General features: G+C 40.4%; 1 protein-coding gene across 4 annotated transcripts in view; it reads left to right on the top strand.

Annotated features, from left to right (window-relative positions):
• Positions 1-20,385, top strand: part of NVL (nuclear VCP like) — a 45,979-nt gene that overhangs the window by 15,092 nt on the left and 10,502 nt on the right. For all 4 annotated transcript variants that reach the window (XM_065058573.1, XM_065058575.1, XM_065058574.1 and 1 more), the window contains exons 14-19: positions 1,677-1,895; positions 2,514-2,618; positions 3,419-3,481; positions 4,855-4,974; positions 6,785-6,884; positions 18,532-18,638. In XM_065058573.1, the coding sequence (XP_064914645.1) occupies positions 1,677-1,895; positions 2,514-2,618; positions 3,419-3,481; positions 4,855-4,974; positions 6,785-6,884; positions 18,532-18,638 (714 nt within the window). The remainder of the gene's footprint in view (positions 1-1,676; positions 1,896-2,513; positions 2,619-3,418; positions 3,482-4,854; positions 4,975-6,784; positions 6,885-18,531; positions 18,639-20,385) is intronic.

Here is a 20,385-nt window from a genome sequence, read left to right as displayed (position 1 = left end):
GAACCATTTTGGTTGGAAGAGACCCTCAAGATGATTAAGTCTAAGTGTTAGCCTTACTCCAGCACTAAACCTTGTCCCTAAGAACCTAATCTGCACGTCTTTTAAAACCTCCAGGGATGGTGACTCCACCACTTTCCTGGGCAGCCTGTTCCAGTGCTTTACAACCCTTTCTGTGAAGGAATTTTTCCTAATATCCAATCAGATTCTGGTTTTAGAAGGACTGTCAAAGATAACTGTTATTGTAATTAACAAAATAAACAGTGTAAAAAGCTGTAGTAAGCCTTTGTATTAGAGTCACATAGCCATACTGCATATGTCCCAGTGTTTCCCAGGGCCTGATTTGGCCAAAAAAAGGCAGGGAGGGGCAGGTAGTTGCAGCTCTTATCAACATCACCATGATCAAAGGAGTTATTGAGGGTGAGGAAGTTTAATCCTAACAGAGCTGTATTTTGATAGCTGGCAGCAGGCTGACATAGTCTAATACAGGGTATTGTCATTGAAGCCGTTATATTATGTCTGTAATGGAAAAATAAACATACAAAACCTTTAAAAATCATTCACACAATTCAAGTAAATAAACCCAGTTGTCTCTGCTATTTCTGAGTTTCTCTTAATGGTTCTCTATTAATAAGAGGAGGAAGGGCTTAAAAGGAATATCAGGCACTATAAATACTTTTATTTCTTTGTAATCAGTTGTAGAGCTATCTTAGTTGCAACAAATAGAAAGTGATACTTTTCCCATATACTGCTGTAGGAAAAATGTGGAAAATGAACAGAATTTTTACAATTTATTTTTTTTCTCACTCTATCTTATAATAAAAATTCTGGCTTAGTTTTACAGGTGGTGCAGTATCACTTTACTTTGATACTGCTGTTCCTTATTAGAACTGGGATGCATTTCTGCCGTGGAGGTATAAAGTTATTTGATCAAGTATTTTCTCAGACAGTTTCCCCAATAACGAACCAGTTGGGGAGATTGGAACGTACCTGCCTGGGGCACTGTGGTCTGCACGACAGGACAGTGTTGAAAAGCGTCACCCTGTGGCTATATTCTGCTTGCCCCAACTTAACCAGGGCCTGGTTACAAAACCAGGTCTAATCAGCCTGAGGAAATGAGTTGATTACTTGAATTCAGATTATGTTAAATAAAAGTGTATAATCTCAGAGTGTATGTTAAGGGTTTTAAAGGTTTATATGTAGCTGAATATTCTGCAAATTGTTGAAATTGTACTGCTCAGCAGAGTTATTAATATTTTCTTGAGAGCAATTTCTTTTTAAAACCAGAACTAATACACATAATTAATACATATTTTGGAAATTCCAGCATGGAAAAAACTGTTTCTTAATCAGTGAGGGAGAAGCAGTAGGAAGAATTTGAAGACAAAATACATGTGCTAGCTCTCTTTCTATAGTATTTAAATCAAAATTGCCTGTCAGCTCAGTGTTTTCACAAGTGTTAAATGTACATAGAGCTGTCCTGGAACATTTTTATTATCATTAATGTTAAGTTTTAATGTTATTTTACATATTTTGTGTGTACTGTACATTGTATGTACAATTACAGTAATTATTATTACAGTTTATGAAAGTATTGCTTTGAAAAAGCCCTTTAAAAATGGTTCTAAAAATTTAATCCAGAGCATAATCTTTTTCTCTCCCTTTCCATGCACCCTAAGGATGAACTGCAGAGACTTTTGGATTTGCTGAAGAAGCAAGAGCCCTTGCCTGAAGAGCAGCTGCAGAAGCTGTGCATTGAGATGAATGATTTTATTGTTGCCCTGACATCAGTGCAACCCTCTGCCAAGAGAGAAGGCTTTGTCACAATTCCTGATGTGACATGGGCAGATATCGGAGCCTTGGAGGATGTTCGCGAGGAGCTGACTATGGCAATATTGGTATATCTTAACCTTACTTTCAAAGATTTCTTTGCACTCCCCCATATACAGCAAATAAAGCTATGCTTGTTTGATTTTTAATATTTACTTAAGGTATAATGTTCTGCCCATGAGTTTTAACATGCTACGAAATGGAAATTATGCAACATCTAAATTTAAAATAGACTTCTATAACTTGCTTTCAGATTTGTTACAAGTCTGGTGCATATATTTAACCTTTCACTTTTTGCATTAATGCTTTCAGTTTTCAGTATGTTAATTTTTGCTGAATCTAAAGTATTCTAAAAGTTTTATACCGATAACCTTAGTTACGCAACTGCCACACAAAGAGTTGGAGTTAGCTGTAAGAATAGCAGTCTCCCTGCTAGTCAAAGGGATTCTTAACTCTTAGACCTTAAGACAAGAAATTAAGTAAATAAAATCTTTGCCTCTGAATAATGATACTTCTCCCATTTTGGGGTACTTATCAGTGCAAGATAGTAAGATGCCGATGGACTGTTTATTCTTTTAGCCTATAAAAATTGGAATAAAGAACATGTGTATGAATGTTTTTTCTTCTAACTGAAACTGAAACGAGAAGTTTCATGTCACAGATAATTATCTTAATTTCTTTTATAGGCACCTGTGCGTAACCCGGAGCAGTTTAAAGCTCTGGGCCTGACTACTCCAGCTGGTGTCCTGCTTGCAGGGCCTCCTGGGTGCGGTAAAACACTGCTAGCTAAGGTAATACATTTTCTAAACATGTTTAAAAATACTGGAGGATCTTTCTGAAGTAGAGTTTTCTGTAGGAATGACTGAATCTAGCTGATACTGCCAGAAGCTTGGCTTTTGCACCACTTCTTGTCATAAAAAGAAATTTGGACCTCTGTGCTAAAGTCATTTGATTTTTCTTGTAATCAAGTTACTGTTTTGCTTGAGTTGGGAGGGAGTTACTGTAAAACGTGAAGGAATCAAATTGGTTAAAAAGAAAGTAGCAAAGATGGGAAGAAACTCTATTAGATAACCACTTCTATGGAATATTTCACTGTAACTAAATTATATATTTGGAAGTAGCTACACTCTATGTATTTTTATTTGTTACATTTACTTTACTGAAAATACTTTTGTTTTTCTTCTCCTCAAACTTTTCAGTTCTTGTGGCCTCCCCATGTAAACACACACAATCTGGAAACTTGCATGATGACTACTCATTTTTGTCTTCAAATACTTCTGTGTAGTTCTGGATCTCTTTACCTCCCACTAATTATTGAGAATTCTTCACCTTCAGCTAATATGGGGGAGAATGGCGGGGTGTGAATCTGGAACACTGTCTCACTGAAGAGAGAGAACACCTGGCTAAATTCCCAACACCTCTCCCACTCTTAATTGCATATAGTTATACTTTGTGCTGTTTTCTCTATTTTATGAACAGCTGATAACTGTGTTCCTCCTCTTAAGTTTTTTTATTGCTCCATGAGTAGAAGCAAAGAAAACATGAAAAAATGTGTGTATTATGTATACATGTGTCTTTCCCTTTTTGACAGGCCGTGGCAAATGAGTCTGGACTGAACTTCATATCTGTGAAAGGTCCTGAACTGCTAAATATGGTATGTATTAATCATTGTGCTTTTCTTACTTAGGGGATTCTTGTCCAAAGTGTGGGGCAAGCAAAATTCCTCATAATTACACAAGCGATAGTGGTGCAACCAAAGTTGCCTCATTTAATCTGTGCTTACAATTTTTAGCAGTGAAGTTATTCATGTGAAAAGGAAAAGTCTCTCTGGGTAGTTTAAGTACATATCTTGGTTTAAATTACCTGGCAGACAGAGCCTTCCTAACCGAAGCAGGATGTCTAAATGACCAACTACATTCATCATTGTTTTTATGTAAAATGGGAAAAACAAAACAAAACAAAATTCAAATCTACAGTGAGGACAACTGCTGATCATTAACTGCAAATCAGCAGCTTCCAGTATTTTGCCAGTCATTTTGTCTTCTTAATGGAAGCTTGAAACCTTGGAAAACAATGTTGTTTTCTACTTGATCAGAATTGTTTTTAAAGATTTTAAATGTTAACAGATAAAAGTATTATGGTCTGAGTTTTTGAAGCACTAGGCTTAGAAATGCTGTGATATAACTTCAGTTCCTTTTACAGTTAAGAGAATGTGTTGAACTGAACAAGGCAGCTGCAGCCCACATCTCAGAGCACCATGGCAGTTACCTGTTTATCGATAATGTGGAAGATAAAACCAAAATACTGGACTTGATTATTCCTTTCCCAAACGTTCTTTTAATGTGTACTTCAAGTCCTGATACAAGCAGGAAATATAACTCTTAAGTTAATGAGAAGCCCTACTTCCTTCTGGAGTGAAGAAATGATGTCTGGCTGTGATTCAGAGACTATGTTAAGACATATATTGTATCAAAACATGTTTGTTTGGAAAAGATTAAGTGTTTGCATTTGTGACTTGGCAACGCAGCCTCTGCAATTCTCCATTCAAAGAGAAATTCTGGCTTACTTTTCAGTTCCCTACTGCCAGCCCCCCTTGTCTTCAAGCAACCACTATATGAACTTTAGATGTTCATTGTGTTCAAATAGCTCAATGGTTTTGTTTATGAACAGCTGAAGAACAACAGGGCCCTTAATGAAGATTGTATTTGTTAATTCTCATCAGCAGAACGATTGCAAGTTAGACTTAGTCCCCAGAAAGTCAGAATTCTATTAAAGTCTGCATGTACTGCAAACTGTCAGAAGTGAGCGACTGACAAGTAGTTCCCATGTAAATCTTAATCAGTAGGGAAATAGAGATAACAGACCGTTATCAGAACTAAACTGGTTAGCAGGTTGCATTTCTCCTCTGCAGAGCACCCTAAATAGTGTTTAAAACTGTGGTTTTTGTTGTGTGTGTTTGTCTGTTTTCCCAAGCAAAATCTTCTTCATGTCTTACATTGTTTTGCTGTGATTTGTCATTTGTTTTAGTATGTTGGTGAAAGTGAACGTGCTGTACGTCAAGTATTCCAGCGTGCCAGGAATTCAGCCCCTTGTGTTATATTTTTTGATGAAGTTGATGCATTGTGTCCTCGGAGATCTGACCGTGAAGTGAGTTCATCTTAAAATCTCTCCATAAATAAATCATCTCAACTGCAGCTTTTGTGATGTTGTGCTAGCAACAGAAGTACCTGTAAGGGTATGACATTCAGTAGATCCCAAGAAAAACAGTCCGATGGGCTTTCTCATATTTAGGGAACCATATGTTGGTTAGTACTTTTTTTAGTATCTATGCACATAAAGAAAATAATATCCAGAAAATATGTATTTAATCCATCAACTTGGCTGTGTAGAACCATAGGAAAAGATGAAGGAGTGCAGTTTAATACTGTGCTTAATTTGTGGCCAAATTCTCATAGCTCTATGCAGCTATAGTGCTCACGTGAAGTATGTCTTGGTTTGAACAACGTGAACTGGGCCATGAGAATATTTGAGGCAGGAGCATCAGTGGAATGCATTAGACTTCAGAGCTATTCCACTTGTGAAGTTTTTTCTGTCTTGATTTTTTTTTTCTTTTGGAATAGAAACTACCTACACCTAGGATTAACTTCTGCTTTTGGGGTGTTCTTTTCTTAGTGCAAACTGTTAGTGTGCTGAAAGGAAAGCTGCTCTGGTTTTTATGCAGAGGAAGTGCATCTGTGTTATGATACTGTACTGGCGCATCTACGTTGATGGCTGAAAGAAAAGCTGCTGTTTCCAACAGACAAGTCGAGTACTGTTCAGATATTGTCATCGGTTACTTCAGCAGAAAGACTGTAGTTTCAGTCTGTAGGCGAAAGTTTCATCAGCTCTTTCTGAATCGTACCTTGTCTTCTGAATTTGCTTACGTCAGTTCTTATGAAGGACAGCCAAGCTGAAAAGTTCAGACTTGACTTCTTGCATGTCCTGAGGTGGTGGTTCCCACAGAACCATAAAAGAAGGCGTCCAGTATTAGGTACCACGGTAGATGTAGACGGTACCCAAGGAAGCGGAACAAGTGTGCTTTGGCCTCACTATATTTCACTTCTGTGGTGGCAGCAGCAGGCAGCAACTTGGTGCCTATAAGCCCACCCCTGCTCTTCACAGCCTCCTTTAACCATGTAGAGGTCTGGGCAGGAGATCGGTGACTTTATTACTCAGGCTCTGATACTGGTGACAGTCCTGGGAATTCATAATTGAAATTCAGGGATGTTTGCTGTTTCCATTGGCTTTTTGAGACCTATGCACCACCACATAGTCTAATTATCCATAGGTGGATTCATATTTTTTGTATGTTTAAAATGAAACAGTAACACGTAGAACAACATTCTTCAAAATCATCAAGCAGTTTTACTGCATAATTGAACTCTTGTTCTCCAGCTCCTGCGCTTTCTTTGTCTCCCCAACTCTACAATGACATTCAGATTAAGCTGTTGAGTTTGCTTATAAAATTTCAGTACTATGGAGTTAACATTTAACTTGGAGTACCTCAGCTGCTGAAAGTATTGTTTCAGAAGTTTAAATATTTGGAGAACTTTTAATTTTTTTTTTCAAAACCTCAAAATTGAGAAATTTTGGTGTTCTTGTTGAGATGAATAGGGGAATGATGAGTATAAATATGTATGTGTACTTCAAGTGAGTCCATCATTTTTAATGGGAAAGAAAGGGTTAACCACATGTTAAAATGTGTGGTGGGTATATAGGTAGCATGAATTTGGGGTGGAAACAAGCTGAGGCTATGATAGTAGAAATCCAGAATGCAGCTACATGAAAAGCGTGAAAAAGAAACTTCAATCAGTGTTTCAGGCCAGGGAGCTAGTGGATCTTTTTTTTTTCACATACTTTGAAATATTTACATTCCCGCTGTTTCCTCGGTTTTGTTGATAAGTTTCTCCTTTCAAAGTCAGGAGCCAGTGTCCGAGTAGTTAACCAGTTACTCACAGAGATGGATGGTCTGGAGAATCGTCAGCAGGTTTTCATTATGGCTGCCACAAACAGGCCAGGTAAGGACCCAGAAATTATAAACAAGAGAAATCAGACATCCGTGGTTCTCTTCTCATGAAATCATGTAGTCTTGCATATTTGAATTCTGTAATTAACTTTACTCTCTACTTAAAATTACAGTGTCTTCTCAAATCCAAATCTTTTCTGATCAATTAATCTCTTCTACATTTTTGTGGCACTGTGAGATGAAGTAAACTCTTTTGAAAGTCTTAATTAGCACCTGATACCATTGCTGTAAAATACTTTGAAAGACCTTTGATTTAACTAGATTTTGGATTATCATCTTGGACCATAAGAGAACAAGAGAGAACTAAAAGATAAATTATGTATATTTTGCTGCTTGCATTGATTTTCTATCGAAAGCAACCTTATACTTTTCTGCTGTTTTGTTTGTTTATTTCTTGCCTTGAGACATCTGTCTCATGTTAAATCATTTTTTCACTTGCTTATCTTTTGCTTCCTGGGATTCGTGTTACAAACTCTGTTCCCTCAGCCCGAGGTTATTCTGCTGTTCCCTCATGTTCTGTCAAACTTCGATATTGACAGCTGTCTGTGCTGCCTTGCTGGGTCTTCAATTTTTGGTAGTTTTTGCAGTTCTATAAGATAAACACTGATATCTACTTTACAAATATCACATTTTACTAGCAACTTTCTGCCTCTTTTTTTTTTTCCTGTGTTTTTTTTATACATAGCCAGAAACTTGTTTCTTCCTGAATTTAAACTCCATCTAGGTGGTGAGAGTTAGAAGTAATTTGTTGTCAGTATAGAAAAAACATACGCATGAAGATGTTGCACTTCCTTGGTTATGAGTATTTTTCTGAATATCGCAACTGAAATTAAATGCAGGGTTACTAGCCTATCATGGTAAAATCATGCTGGTGTAGGTACCAGAATTTGGGAAAGAACCTTTGCGCTTAGAGCATGTATTTGGCAAATTACTGGTAATGGAAAGACATGGTTAGTTGTTTCATACCTACACGTATTAAGTAAGGGCAAGATGTAGAATTCTGATGAGAAATGGCTTAACAGGGAAAAATAGCAGCATAGCTACTTTGGATATAAACTGGAAGATGAAAAAGTTAAAATACTTGACAGATTGCTTGGGTCCTATAGACTAAGGAAAATTTCATCTGAAATCACCAAAACCAGGCAACTATGAGGTGTTATTGTTTTTTTCCAACGGGCAAAAAATTCAAAGATTTTGAGGAAATTTTCCTGTCCCTTGAATTCTTTGCACCACGGCAGACTATCAAGCCATCTACACGGTGAAGTATGAAACAGTAGATGTTTAAATCTATATCTACTTGTATAAATCCTTTGATTTAAAATGGTGAATTTTCCTGGCATGAGCTTTGTGATTCTGACCTAGCTAATGCAATGTAGAAAAGACAATAAGGTTATACAAGGTAGCACATCTACATACGGGTACAGGTGGGTGTACCAAGGGTGTTGGTTCCAGTGTCCTCTGGTGCCCTTAGGAAAGAGATCTCTCACTAAATGAGTTCCACTGATGAAAGTACTTATATCAAGCAGCCTTATGTATTAGTGTTTCTCAGAGGCTTCATATCTGATTGCAGTAAACTCATTGTTATCTCCTACTGGTAGCTTGGAGTGTGAATTCCAGTAGTTGAGGAAACATCCAGTTCGTCATCCTGCGGTACCACCTCAGCTGTGCACCTGAAGACTTTTTTGAGGCCAGTGTGTGTATGTGACGCTGTTCTGAGTTAATGACTCTTAGGGGCAGCCAAGTGCAATTAGTTCAGTAGCTTTACAAGGGCCAGTTTAGAGTAAATGTTGCTCAGATATTGATTGATGATACAAATACTTGTGTGTGGCAGGTTTGTCCTAATGCACTGTCCAGCTGCAGTGTTAAATGTACTCTTTTACCATACCAGAATAATTAAAATTATAAAACTTTCCTGAGTAATAAAGGTTGAAATAATGTTTGAGGGTAGCTGGGAAATTTCTAAGGCATTATTTCAGCGATGTATTGCTAGCCAGTGACACTGATGAAAAAAGTGAAGTTGAGGTAAAAATGCCAAACATAAAGAAAATGCAAGGCTATGGATAACAATATAATTGTCAAATGGAAGGGTATAAATATATCTGCAAATTCTGTAAATGGAAATTAATTGTATCTTGATAAAGGACTTGTTTTGCCAACACAATAAAATACCTTTAATGCTGAATGGCAAAGCTTGGCGCATCCAGCTTTTGCTGGTTTTGATAGGATGGATCCCTTGCTTAGGAAGGATGTCAGCTGTGTGTATGAGTAACACTTGGGATGGGTTTAGACCACAAACTTTTGCTGTGATATCTGCATTTATCAGTGTGAAGAAATAGTTTCCAATTGATGCAGCTTTTATCAGAACAACTTTTACTGAAGTTGTGGTTAAATTGGGGAAACTGATTTTTCTTTTGTGCAGTGTACTTACCATTTGTGGGGGTTAGGAAGAGAGGGAGAGTTCACCAAATTACATTCTGCTAGTCTGGGCTGGGTTCTTAAGAGAAGCACAGAGACCTGTAGCTTATACTGGCTGGTATATCTAAATTATTCCTGCAAACAATGAAAGGTGTGGTGCCTCAAAAGCTCTTTTGCTTGGAAGTCTGACATTTGTATGAAAGATTCTTCTGTCATGTTGAATAGAGGTGCTGAAGCGGAGTTGTGTAATATAAATCTAAACAACATGTGTCCCAGCAGAAATCTTCCACTGGGCCAATGTTCTAAGTGTCATCTTTTTTCAGTTCATGCTAGTATAGTTTAATAGGAGAGAAAATGGCTTTGCAAGATGCTTCTTTTTCAGTGGTTGTATGCGTGGTAGCTTTTATAGTTGCTTGTTGTTACTGCTCATAACTATTAGTGTATGTTGTCAGTATTATAGTCTCAGAGAGTGTGGTGCTAAAAGAAGAGTCTTCTCTCATAAAAATATTATTATTATTATAAAGAATAACAGTACTAGCTGTAGGGTAGTGGTGGCTCAAGCCATTTTGGCATCAAAGTATATTCCTGGCGCAGTTGTTCTAGAGAGGTGTTAGCACCTGTGACAAGGTGTTCTTGTGACATGGTGATGGTTTGTGTACCCTAGGGCTGAAGACTGCCAAATTCTTTTTTTATGATGGCATTTAAGGGCTTGGAACACTCTAATTACCATTTTGCCAAAGGGCAGGCACAATAAATTGATTCCTTTATTTATCATATACAATCTGCAAGTGGTAATTTGTATTCTGTCAGTGCTGAAATAAGCCTTTTATCTGTCCTTAAAAACGGGACATTTTAATGTTTTTTGCATTTACTCAGTGACTTTGAAAGTCCCCTGTAGATCTTTCTTGACTGGTGCTAAATTAGCAGGGTGCAGTATTCCAAACTCAATCTCTTCCCACCTAAATGCAGAATCAATGTCAAACTTTGTCTGAAGAGGATTAAACTTTTAAAGCACTTGATGTCATTAAAGAGAGAGGAGAAAAGAAAAAATAGAAGAGGCAGAAATGTTAGAAACCTTATGGGTCAGAATAATTATATTCTTTTTCAGTCCTACTTCCTTCCCTGAATCTGAGACTAAATTTGCCAGCATATACCATGGGGATCTAAACAACTGTGTGTAACCTGAGGAAGAAGACAAGAAATCAGTGAAACACTATAAACTGATAGTGATTTAAGCTTGATGTAAATTTTGATAATGTCTTTGCTTTTACTCATGGCTTTTAGCTTTTTAAAATCAATTACAGCAAAATTCCACTTTTACTGTTATCTTGGAGCATTGTTCCAGTTTCAGTGAGTTCTATTTTTCTTTAGCCAGTTTCTTAGTTTTCTAGAGCTGTTCACCTGAATCACGTGTTTTGAAACACAGTAAAAGAAAAATAATCTTTCCTTCGGTCTCTGACAATAGTTACAGTTTTGGTTTGGATTTTTTGTTTGTTATGTTTATACCTGTTTATACATGGTGCTGAATTAAAGGCAAGATAAGATCTAAGAAAAACATCTATTATGTGAGGCATGGAACAATTTATTTCATGGTAATTCTAATTCACAGAAATTCTATTTCTGCATTTCGCCAGCCCTTAAATGATATGTATCTTTCACAGTAATTTTAGTGGAGTTTGTTTGTTGTGTGGGAGGAAAGTTGTTTGCTGCAATGTTCATCTGGAGTCTCAGAAAACCTTTTAGGTCTTCTGAGCCCGCATTCCAGAACATCCTGAATATGAGGACCTAGATCTTGTGTACTTCAAATATAATTTTAAAAGCTGTAGGGATTATAGGAGAAGTTTGATGGACTAAGCATAGTTGTTGCTGGTATGCACTGAACTTTTGTAAACATTGACTCTTATACAGTTGAAATAAGATGTGAATAATCAGCTGGAAACAAGTATGAGACTAATAGATATTATTATAGGACAGTAGAGTGTCACATTATAGGGACGTACACAGAGATATTTTCAATAGAATTTAATCAGGTGGATAAAATTTTGCAGTAGTTTAGAGAGCAGCTTAGTCAGATGAAACAATACATGGTTTTCTGGAGGCTGGTGCCTGTTTTAACCTTTAAAAACAAAGCAAGAAATGGATGTACTATAAATGTCATCCTATACAATTTTGCCAATTTTTTAAAAATCCTATTGTCTTCTAAGGATGTAGTCAACACCATTGACTACATGAGAAAACAAAGACAGAAAGTTATTAACTAGACATTTCTCTTGATAGAAGTATATTCTCTCTGTGAAACAACTACTTGGAAAAGAAGTGTTGTATGTTACTACATTTCCGTGCTTCACTTTCAAACTTGAGAGATGATAATAGACTTTGAAAGAGATACCTGTGATTCAGTCAGCTGATCGGAGCCAGCCCAGCAAGAGCCAGAGCCGGCGGGGTTCAGCCGACCACGAGGTTCAGCAGAGATCAAGAAGCTCAGAGGGAAACGTACAGGGACAGTGTGATTCCCAGCGTGTCCCGATCCCCGCAGCCCCGGCAGCCATTGCGAGAGGCTGACATGGTGGGGGGCCTTCCCACGGTAATGGCAACCACACCCCCTCCCCTTGCCTTGAAGAAGCCTTTGGGAAGGCAGCGACTAGTCGCTGCCCACCAGGTGCAGAGAGGAGCAACCAGCTTGTGTAGCGGGTGAGTCCCACCCACACTGTGCTGCAGCAGCGGGGGTGGTAGCTTGTGCAGCAGGGTGCAGAGAGCACTTGCTGTTTGTCAGTCCCTCTAACTTATTGCCAGCATCCCAGGCTGCTGATGACCATGGTCGCCTCTAGGAGGAGAGCTTGTCTGAAACAGACTGTGGCTGGGCAGACTGAGGTTCTGTCCCGAACGGTGGCTGTTGAGGTCTCCGGCTGCAGGGAGTGCCAGAGCCTGCTGCTGCCGGGGGAGGGAGGCCAGCACTCCACCTGTGTGAGGTGTGAGCAGGTGCAAGATCTGCTCGACATGGTTGTGAAACTTAAGGAGGAGGTTGAGACGCTGAGGTCCATCAGGGAGTGCGAAAGGGAGATCGACTGGTGGAGTAACACCCTGACGTGCCAGTCGGAAAGGTCCCAGGGAGGTACCCCCCAAAAGGAGATGGACCTCCTGCCCTCTCGGACAGAGGCGGAAGTCCTGAGACAGCCCCACCCTTGTTGCTGTTGGGCAGATTTAGGGGACCTAAAAGACGACAAGGGTTGGAAGCGTATTCCAGTTCGGCATCACGGGCAGCCCCCCTCCCTGCCTGCTTTGTCTCCCCGGGTGCCCCTCCGTAATAGGTTTGAGGCCCTGGATCTTGAAGAAGAGGTAGTTAAGGAGGTGATGCCAAGCCGGCCTACAAGATCACATAGGAAGAGGTGGTTGACTTCACAACTTAAGACTGCCTCTGATAAGAAAGTGAGAAGGGTGATTGTAATAGGAAATTCCCTTCTGAAAGGAACAGAGGGCCCAATATGCAGAGTTGAACCTCATCTTAGGGAAGTTTGTGGTCTACCTGGAGCCCGGATCAAGGATATCGCTAGAGAGCTCCCCAAACTTGTGCACCCGACAGACTACTACCCGCTGCTGGTCTTACAGACAGATGGGGAGGAAGCTGCTTCCCATAGTCTGAGGGGAATGAAGAATGATTTCAAGGTCTTGGGAAGGATGGTGAAAGACTCAGGGGCTCAAGTGATCTTCTCTTCACTCCTTCCATCTTCAAGTGACGATGTGGGATGGAATAGGAAAATTCAGTCTCTAAATGGTTGGCTCCAAGACTGGTGCTACAGGCAGGGCTTTGGATTTTTTGATAATGGTTGGTTTTATAAGACTCCAGTCTGGACAGTGTTACACGGGAAAGGTTTATCTCGCAGGGGCAAAAGGATGCTGGGGCAGGAATTAGCTGGGCTCATTTGGAGAGCTTTAAACTAGGCTCGAAGGGGGATGGGGTTGTAGCTGGGCTTGTCCCAGTGGAGCAGCATTCTAAAACTGATGAGGACCGGGTGGCCTCCTATGCCCCTAGGGAGAAATTGGTGTGCTCTGCTTACTCCCTGAAATGCCTGTACACCAATGCGCGCAGCATGGGGAATAAGCAGGAGGAGTTAGAATCCTGTGTTCGGTCGGGAGATTATGATCTGGTGGCAATTACAGAAACATGGTGGGACAGTTCACATGACTGGAATGTGGTCATGGATGGCTACACCCTTTTCAGGAAAGACAGGCCAGCCAGGCGTGGTGGTGGAGCTGCTCTCTATGTGAGAGAGCAACTACAATGTACTAAATTCTGCCCAGGAGCAGATGAGGAGTGAGTTGAGAGTGTATGGGTCAGAATTAAGGGGCAGGCTGGCAGGGGTGACACTGTTGTGGGCATCTGTTACAGGCCACCAGATCAGGCTGAGGAGGTTGATGAGGCCTTCTATGGGCAGTTGAGAGTGGCCTCACAGTCACAGGCCCTGGTTGTTGTGGGGGATTTTAACTTCCCTGATGTTTGCTGGAAGGACCATTCAGCCAGCCAGCCACAGTCCAGGAGGTTCCTCCAGTGCATTGATGATAACTTCCTCATGCAGATGGTGGAGGAGCCGACTAGGAGAGGTGCACTGCTGGATCTCATCCTCACTAACAAGGAGGGCCTGGTCGAAGCAGTAAAGGTTGAGGGCTGCCTGGGTTGCAGTGACCACGAGATGGTGGAGTTCAGCATCTCGTGTGGCAGGAACAGAATAGCAAGTAGAATTGCAACCCTGGACTTTAGCAGGGCTAACTTTGGCCTTTTCAAGCAATTGCTGGGGGAAATCCCATGGGAAAGACTGCTGGAAGGAAAAGGGGCCCAAGATGGCTGGATTGCATTCAGAGATTGCTTCTTCCACGCTCAGGATCAGAGCATTCCCACACGAAGGAAGTCAAGGAAGGGAGCCAGGAGGCCTGCGTGGTTGAATAGGAATCTGTTGGGTATGCTCAAGCAGAAAAGGAGAGTTTACAGGTCATGGAAGCAGGGGCTGGCCACTTGGGAAGAACATAAGGCTGCTGTTAGAGGATGTAGGAAGGCAGCTAGGATAGCCAAGGTCTCCTTAGAATTACAGCTGGCGAGAGGGGTCAAGGACAGCAAAAAGAACTTTTTCGAATACATAGCAGATAAAACTAATACCAGAGGCAATGTAGGCCCACTGATGAACGGGGTGGGTGCCCTGGTGGCAGATGATACAGAGAAGGCAGAATTACTGAATGCGTTCTTTGTCTCTGTCCACTCTGCCGGAGGCTGTCCTGGGGAGCCCTGTACCCCTGAGACCCCAGATGAAGCCAGGTCAATAGAGGAGTTTGCCTTAGTCAATGAGGACTGGGTTAGGGAGCAGTTAAATAGTCTGGACATCCATAAATCCATGGGTCCAGATGGGATGCACCTGCGGGTGCTGAGGGAGCTGGCTGAAGTCATTGCTGGACCGCTCTCCATCATCTTTGCCAAGTCTTGGGAAACGGGGGAGGTGCCCGAGGATTGGAGGAAAGCAAATGTCACTCCAGTCTTCAAAAAGGACAAGAAGGAGGACCCGGGTAATTATAGACCGGTCAGCCTCACCTCTGTCCCTGGGAAAGTAATGGAACAGCTTACCCTTGGTGCCATCTCAAGGCATATCAAGGATAAGAGGGTTATTAGGGGCAGTCAGCATGGCTTTACCAAGGGTAAGTCATGCTTGACCAACCTCATAGCCTTTTATTAGAATGTAACAAGGTGGATGGATGATGGCAGAGCTGTGGATGTGGTCTACCTTGACTTCAGTAAAGCCTTTGACAGTCTCCCACAACATCCTCACAGCTAAGTTGAAGAGGTGTGGTGTAGACAATAGAGTACTGAGGTGGGTTGCAAACTGGCTTAAGGAGAGAAGCCAGAGGGTGGTAGTAAATGGTGCAGAGTCTAGTTGGAGGCCAGTATCTAGTGGAGTGCCTCAGGGGTCAGTACTGGGGCCAATATTATTCAATATATTCATTAACGATTTAGACGAGGGAATAGAGTGTACTATCAGCAAGTTTGCTGATGACACCAAGCTGGGAGGAGTGGCTGACACGCCAGAAGGCTGTGCTGCCATCCAGAGACCTGGACAGGCTGGAGAGTTGGACGGGGAATAACCTGATGAAATTTAACAAGGGAAAGTGTAGAGTCCTGCATCTGGGCAGGAACAACCCCAGGTTCCAGTATAGGTTGGGAAATTACATATTAGAGAGCAGTGTAGGAGAAAGGAACCTGGGGTCCTGGTGGACAGCAGGATGACCATGAGCCAGCACTGTGCCCTTGTGGCCAGGAAGGCCAATGGCATCCTGGGGTGTATTAGAAGCGGGGTGGCTAGTAGGTCGAGAGAGGTTCTCCTTCCCCTCTACTCCGCCCTGGTGAGACCACATCTGGAATATTGTGTCCAGTTCTGGGCCCCTCAGTTCCAGAAGGACAGGGAACTGGAATACAAGCTGGAATACAAGAGGTTCCACTTAAATTTGAGAAAAAAACTTATTCTCAGTGAGGGTGCCAGAGCACTGGACCAGGCTGCCCAGGGAGGTTGTGGAGTCTCCTTCTCTGCAGACATTCAAAACTCGCCTGGACACCTTCCTGTGTAACCTCATCTGGGTGTTCCTGCTCCAGCAGGGGGATTGGACTAGATGATCTTTTGAGGTCTCTTCCAATCCCAAACATACTGTGATACTGTGATAACTACCTTAATTTCATAAAAATTTTAAATATGTCTAAAATCAGTTGACTCTCTTCTGTTAAGTTTCAAGATAATGGATATGGAGGGAACACTATGACTTATAGGGATGGAATGCTTTGAAATTCCTAAATGGGGGCCATTATTCAAGTCTTTAAACAGATATGAAGTGCGTCTGATGAATGAGTTTGATGAATGAGGAAATACGAGTTTCTGTGTTATGTGACTTGAATTTTCAAGAACTTGAAGCTCGAGTCTGAACCAGCAGAGTGAAGTGAAGTGAATTGACTCATAAGGAGATGGGGAGTGTAGGTCTGTGTTTTAAACTTGCGTATGATCCTCTCATTGTAAACTGCCAGTACTGCAGGATATTGAGTTAGTGTGAGTTGAGGTAAATCTTTGAATATGGGCAATGTAATCCTGTACCTACCAATGGATAAATATATCTTCAGACCAGATCACTGACTTTGTAGTGTCAGACAAATAGCACAGGAAGTGGCATGTTCTCAGCGTGCAAAATGGAAACAGTAATTTCTATATAAAGCTTAATATTTTGAAAGAGCTTTTGAAACTTTAGAATGGGGAAGTTATCAAGTGCATGGTGTTGTCATACAGTCCCTATTGCAAGTATTTGGTTTGATGTTTGTAATTGATCTGTTGAGCAAACTTGTCATCTCAATACTGTGGCAAGACTTCCTTCCGCAGAGACACAAAACCAGGTCAGTGCATTTGTGCCAAGAGCAAGATAAAGTATCATGTAGCACTATGCACAGACATATAAAAAAGATATTTTGATCTGGGTCTGCCATGGTAGGGATCCTGTTTAACCCTTGTTTCATCTGGTCTGGATCAAATTAGTACATCAAGTTCTTCCTTTTTTCTTCTCAAAATTCCTGTCACATTTGCAATAGCTGATTTTTGCCTATGTAGGTGTCTGTGGCAATGACTGCTGTATCTTGGGAAGAAAATCGCTTTTGCCCAAGAAATACATGGTGGAACAATTTTTAATGTATGCGTCTCTCATTCTAGTTTTTGTCCTTTAAGCATAAGTAGGAGAGTAACTTGAACAAAGCCATGCACGTCTTTAAAAAGCGAATCAAAACTCCGTTGTGGTAGGATCAGGTCGCTGAAGTCTTGACACAGTTGAGCAAACTTTTTTCATTTGCAAAAAAAGTGGTCGCTGTGGTTCCATGCTATTGTTTTGGTGATTGGGGGGTTGATTGATTTATTTTTTTCTTTTGAACATCCGTACAGTAAGGATTAACAGCCTAACTTTTCCCAGTTCTTCACTCATAATTTACATGAATGCACGTATTTTGACAGTTCGCTGCGTTTTGTCAAGAGGATGTAATGATTGCAAGGGTGTTGACAGCTTTGTTTGGAGTCCTTAAGTCTTAGTTGGAACTTTCAGCTGTTGCTTTTGATAAGGTTCTTACAATAGCTACCTAAAACATCTACAGAACTCGGAGTTCAAAACAATTTGTTGTATTAAAAGTACAGTTTTCATCATATCCTCTGTGGGTGCTTTTGTGACTTTGCTGTTCACGTTACTGCAGTAACGTGATTATCAGAATAGATCAGATAATCAGATGGATTATCAGAACCCCTTAGTGAAACATAGCAAGTAAAACCATCATCGGGTTTGGTAGATGGAGAAATGGGGCGTCAAGAAGCATTTAGAAACATCATCCAGGCAGCTCATGCTGAAACAGGGACAGGAATTGAGGTCTTTCCCAGGTTTTGTACCCTGTCTCTATCTATCCTTAGTATTTATAACATGACTTACTGTTTGTGGAAGTTTTATATTGAAGCCTGTGGTGCTAGAAGGCTGCTGGATTTTTCTGTTATGTTTAAGCTTTGAATTGTTTTCTAGAAACATCTGTGACGATTTTGGTTTCTTATTTCTCCACACATAATGAAGTTTGGAGTCTGTAGTTCTTCCTGGGAAACAAATTCTGTACTTTGCAGCTCTGTTTTGTGTTTTCATGGCTTTCCTATTTTACCATTCAGAAAACTAATATGTAGTAGAAATGCAAATTACTAGTAAAATTAAGTTTACAAATAGATGCTTATGACTGACCCTGCGTACTTGTTATTCTTAGTTTGCCACTGCTTTTCAAGCAGATTTGCAGCAGTTAATACAAGTGGTGATCCTTCCAGTAGAACTGGAAGCAGTTTTCCATTGTTATGAACTAATGCGAATTCCTCACTTGACCATGCTGCCTATGACAGTAAAAATGTTCTACTACTATATTTCCAAAGACAAAGTTGTTCCCATTTGTGAAGAGATTAAACTGTTATTTAAGCCACATCTGCTCAAAGATGGCTCATAAGTACTAGGTAATAGAGGCTCCTACTTGACAAAGATGAAACTATTTCAGTTGGCTGTTCAACAGTCTGAGCTTCACATCACAGCATAAATGCTTCTTTGAATCTAGGTACAAGTATGCACATATTCCTTCGCATGTGAACACTTTAAGGGTGTATCTTATTTCTGGATAATTTAGTCTTTTTTCTTTTCCCCTCCCTAAGATATAATTGACCCAGCTATCCTCCGTCCTGGTAGACTGGATAAAACACTTTATGTGGGTTTGCCACCACCTGAAGATCGACTTGCTATTTTAAAGACCATCACCAAAGTGAGTATTTGGAAATAAATCCTTATCTTGCAGCTCGGTGGAATGATTTAATGCAAATTAAATTTGACAGAATTGCAGGATCCTGTCTTGTAAAACACATGAGGTCATCCAAATAAACTGTCAGCCACATCTGCTGTTAAATTTGCTCTAAGACTACAAGGGGCTGATAAATCTTGTAAAGCAAACCTGCTAATGTATAAACTGCTGCCTTTATAGTCACAGTTTGAACAGATTTAATTAAAAGATTCCTATCTGCGTGAGTAATGGGCCTAGAAGTGTATTGTAAGCTTTTTTTGGGGGGGGGGGTTCCACACGTTCACCAAAATGATTCACTAGCTCCAGCTGTATTTGCTCAACAGTAATTGTGACATTTATTTGCCTTTAGAATCAAAGGAAACTTGTGGTGATAGAGGTTGTATGTCAACATAAATGTGACAACATAAAATACCGGACTTTATGGGTCTTCCCTGTGGTTATTGGCACATTCTGCCTCTTCAGAGATTTGGTTTATAGAATTCTGTTGGAGCATTTCTCTAACTACAGCAGAGAAGTAGTCAAGGCCTTAATATACAAAGCATTATTAATTACTCAGGTATTTCCTGCTTTTTCCAGTAGTTCAGGACTGATTGTTAAGAGCAGATGTCCTATCAGGGTTGGTTTTTTTTTTGAGCTGCAAAGGAGGTGAAGTCTTCACTACAGAGAAAAGATATTGCTGTATTACGAAAAGTGTGGCAAAAATTATTTAGCAAGTTTGTAAAAAAAAAAAAAAAAAAAAAAAAAAGATAATTCAGACTTGCATAACCATAAAGTTGTGTTGTGTTAATCCCGTTCAGGCATGTCCTTGCATGCCAAAATAGGTGTTGAAAAGTTAGGCTCTCATTACAAATTCAGGATGTTAGATTTCCCTTCATTTGTTCTATGCATTATTTCATGGAGAAAAAAAACAGGTAAGTGTGCTCCCATTTGATGTTAGCAGTAGGTTATTTTATTTTTTATAAGTTTTATTAAAATATTTCAGTTAAAACTGTTTAGAATCCTATTCCTGAAGATGGATGCCTCTTATAAGACCTAGAGAGAATTTAAGTGTAACTTTAGTGAATCATTTTTCAAACATACCATAAGAAATTACATCTTTTATTTTACCAGCTTATTTTAAAAGATAACTCAAAACGTTCTTTAAAAATTGGGCTTATATGTTCTAACTTAATACAACCAACCTCGTTCTTCTGGATGTAGTGGGCAGTAAGTGTCGGTCCCTAGACCATCTGAACAGAGCATGATTCCGGTGCAGAGTTTGCATCTGCTCTGTTTTTTAACGGAGCTTTTGCTGGCCCTAATTTTCAGTTGGAGTATCTTTGGAGATTTGTAACTGTCTCAGGTGCCCTCACTGCAATTAGTAGTGTAGGAAAATAGTGCAGCAAAGCCTTCCTGGGAGGGGAAAGTGGTATTAAACAAAACAGACTTACTTCACTCTCTCTCTTAATTTCACCTGCTCCTGCTTTCACAGCCACATGTGGTCACCAAGACATGTGCATTCGAATGGTGGGGCCAGGATCACTTGTGTGATAAGCAGCTCTCTGAGTCCTCACTGTATCTCTCGGCTTCCTCTTGACTGGCAATGGCAAACTGGGGGTTAGAGGTTTTCTAGGTACTCTGTAAGAATCAAACCGTTCAGAATGGCGGTTACTTCAGCTGCCATAAATCTTGGGTGAGGTTGCTGAACAGTGTCTTTGCTCCTTCCTTCTGG

This window comes from Columba livia, chromosome 3 (genome assembly GCF_036013475.1).
Source record: "Columba livia isolate bColLiv1 breed racing homer chromosome 3, bColLiv1.pat.W.v2, whole genome shotgun sequence".
In the NCBI taxonomy this organism is placed as follows: domain Eukaryota; kingdom Metazoa; phylum Chordata; class Aves; order Columbiformes; family Columbidae; genus Columba; species Columba livia.
This window is presented reverse-complemented; position numbering and strand designations above follow the sequence as displayed.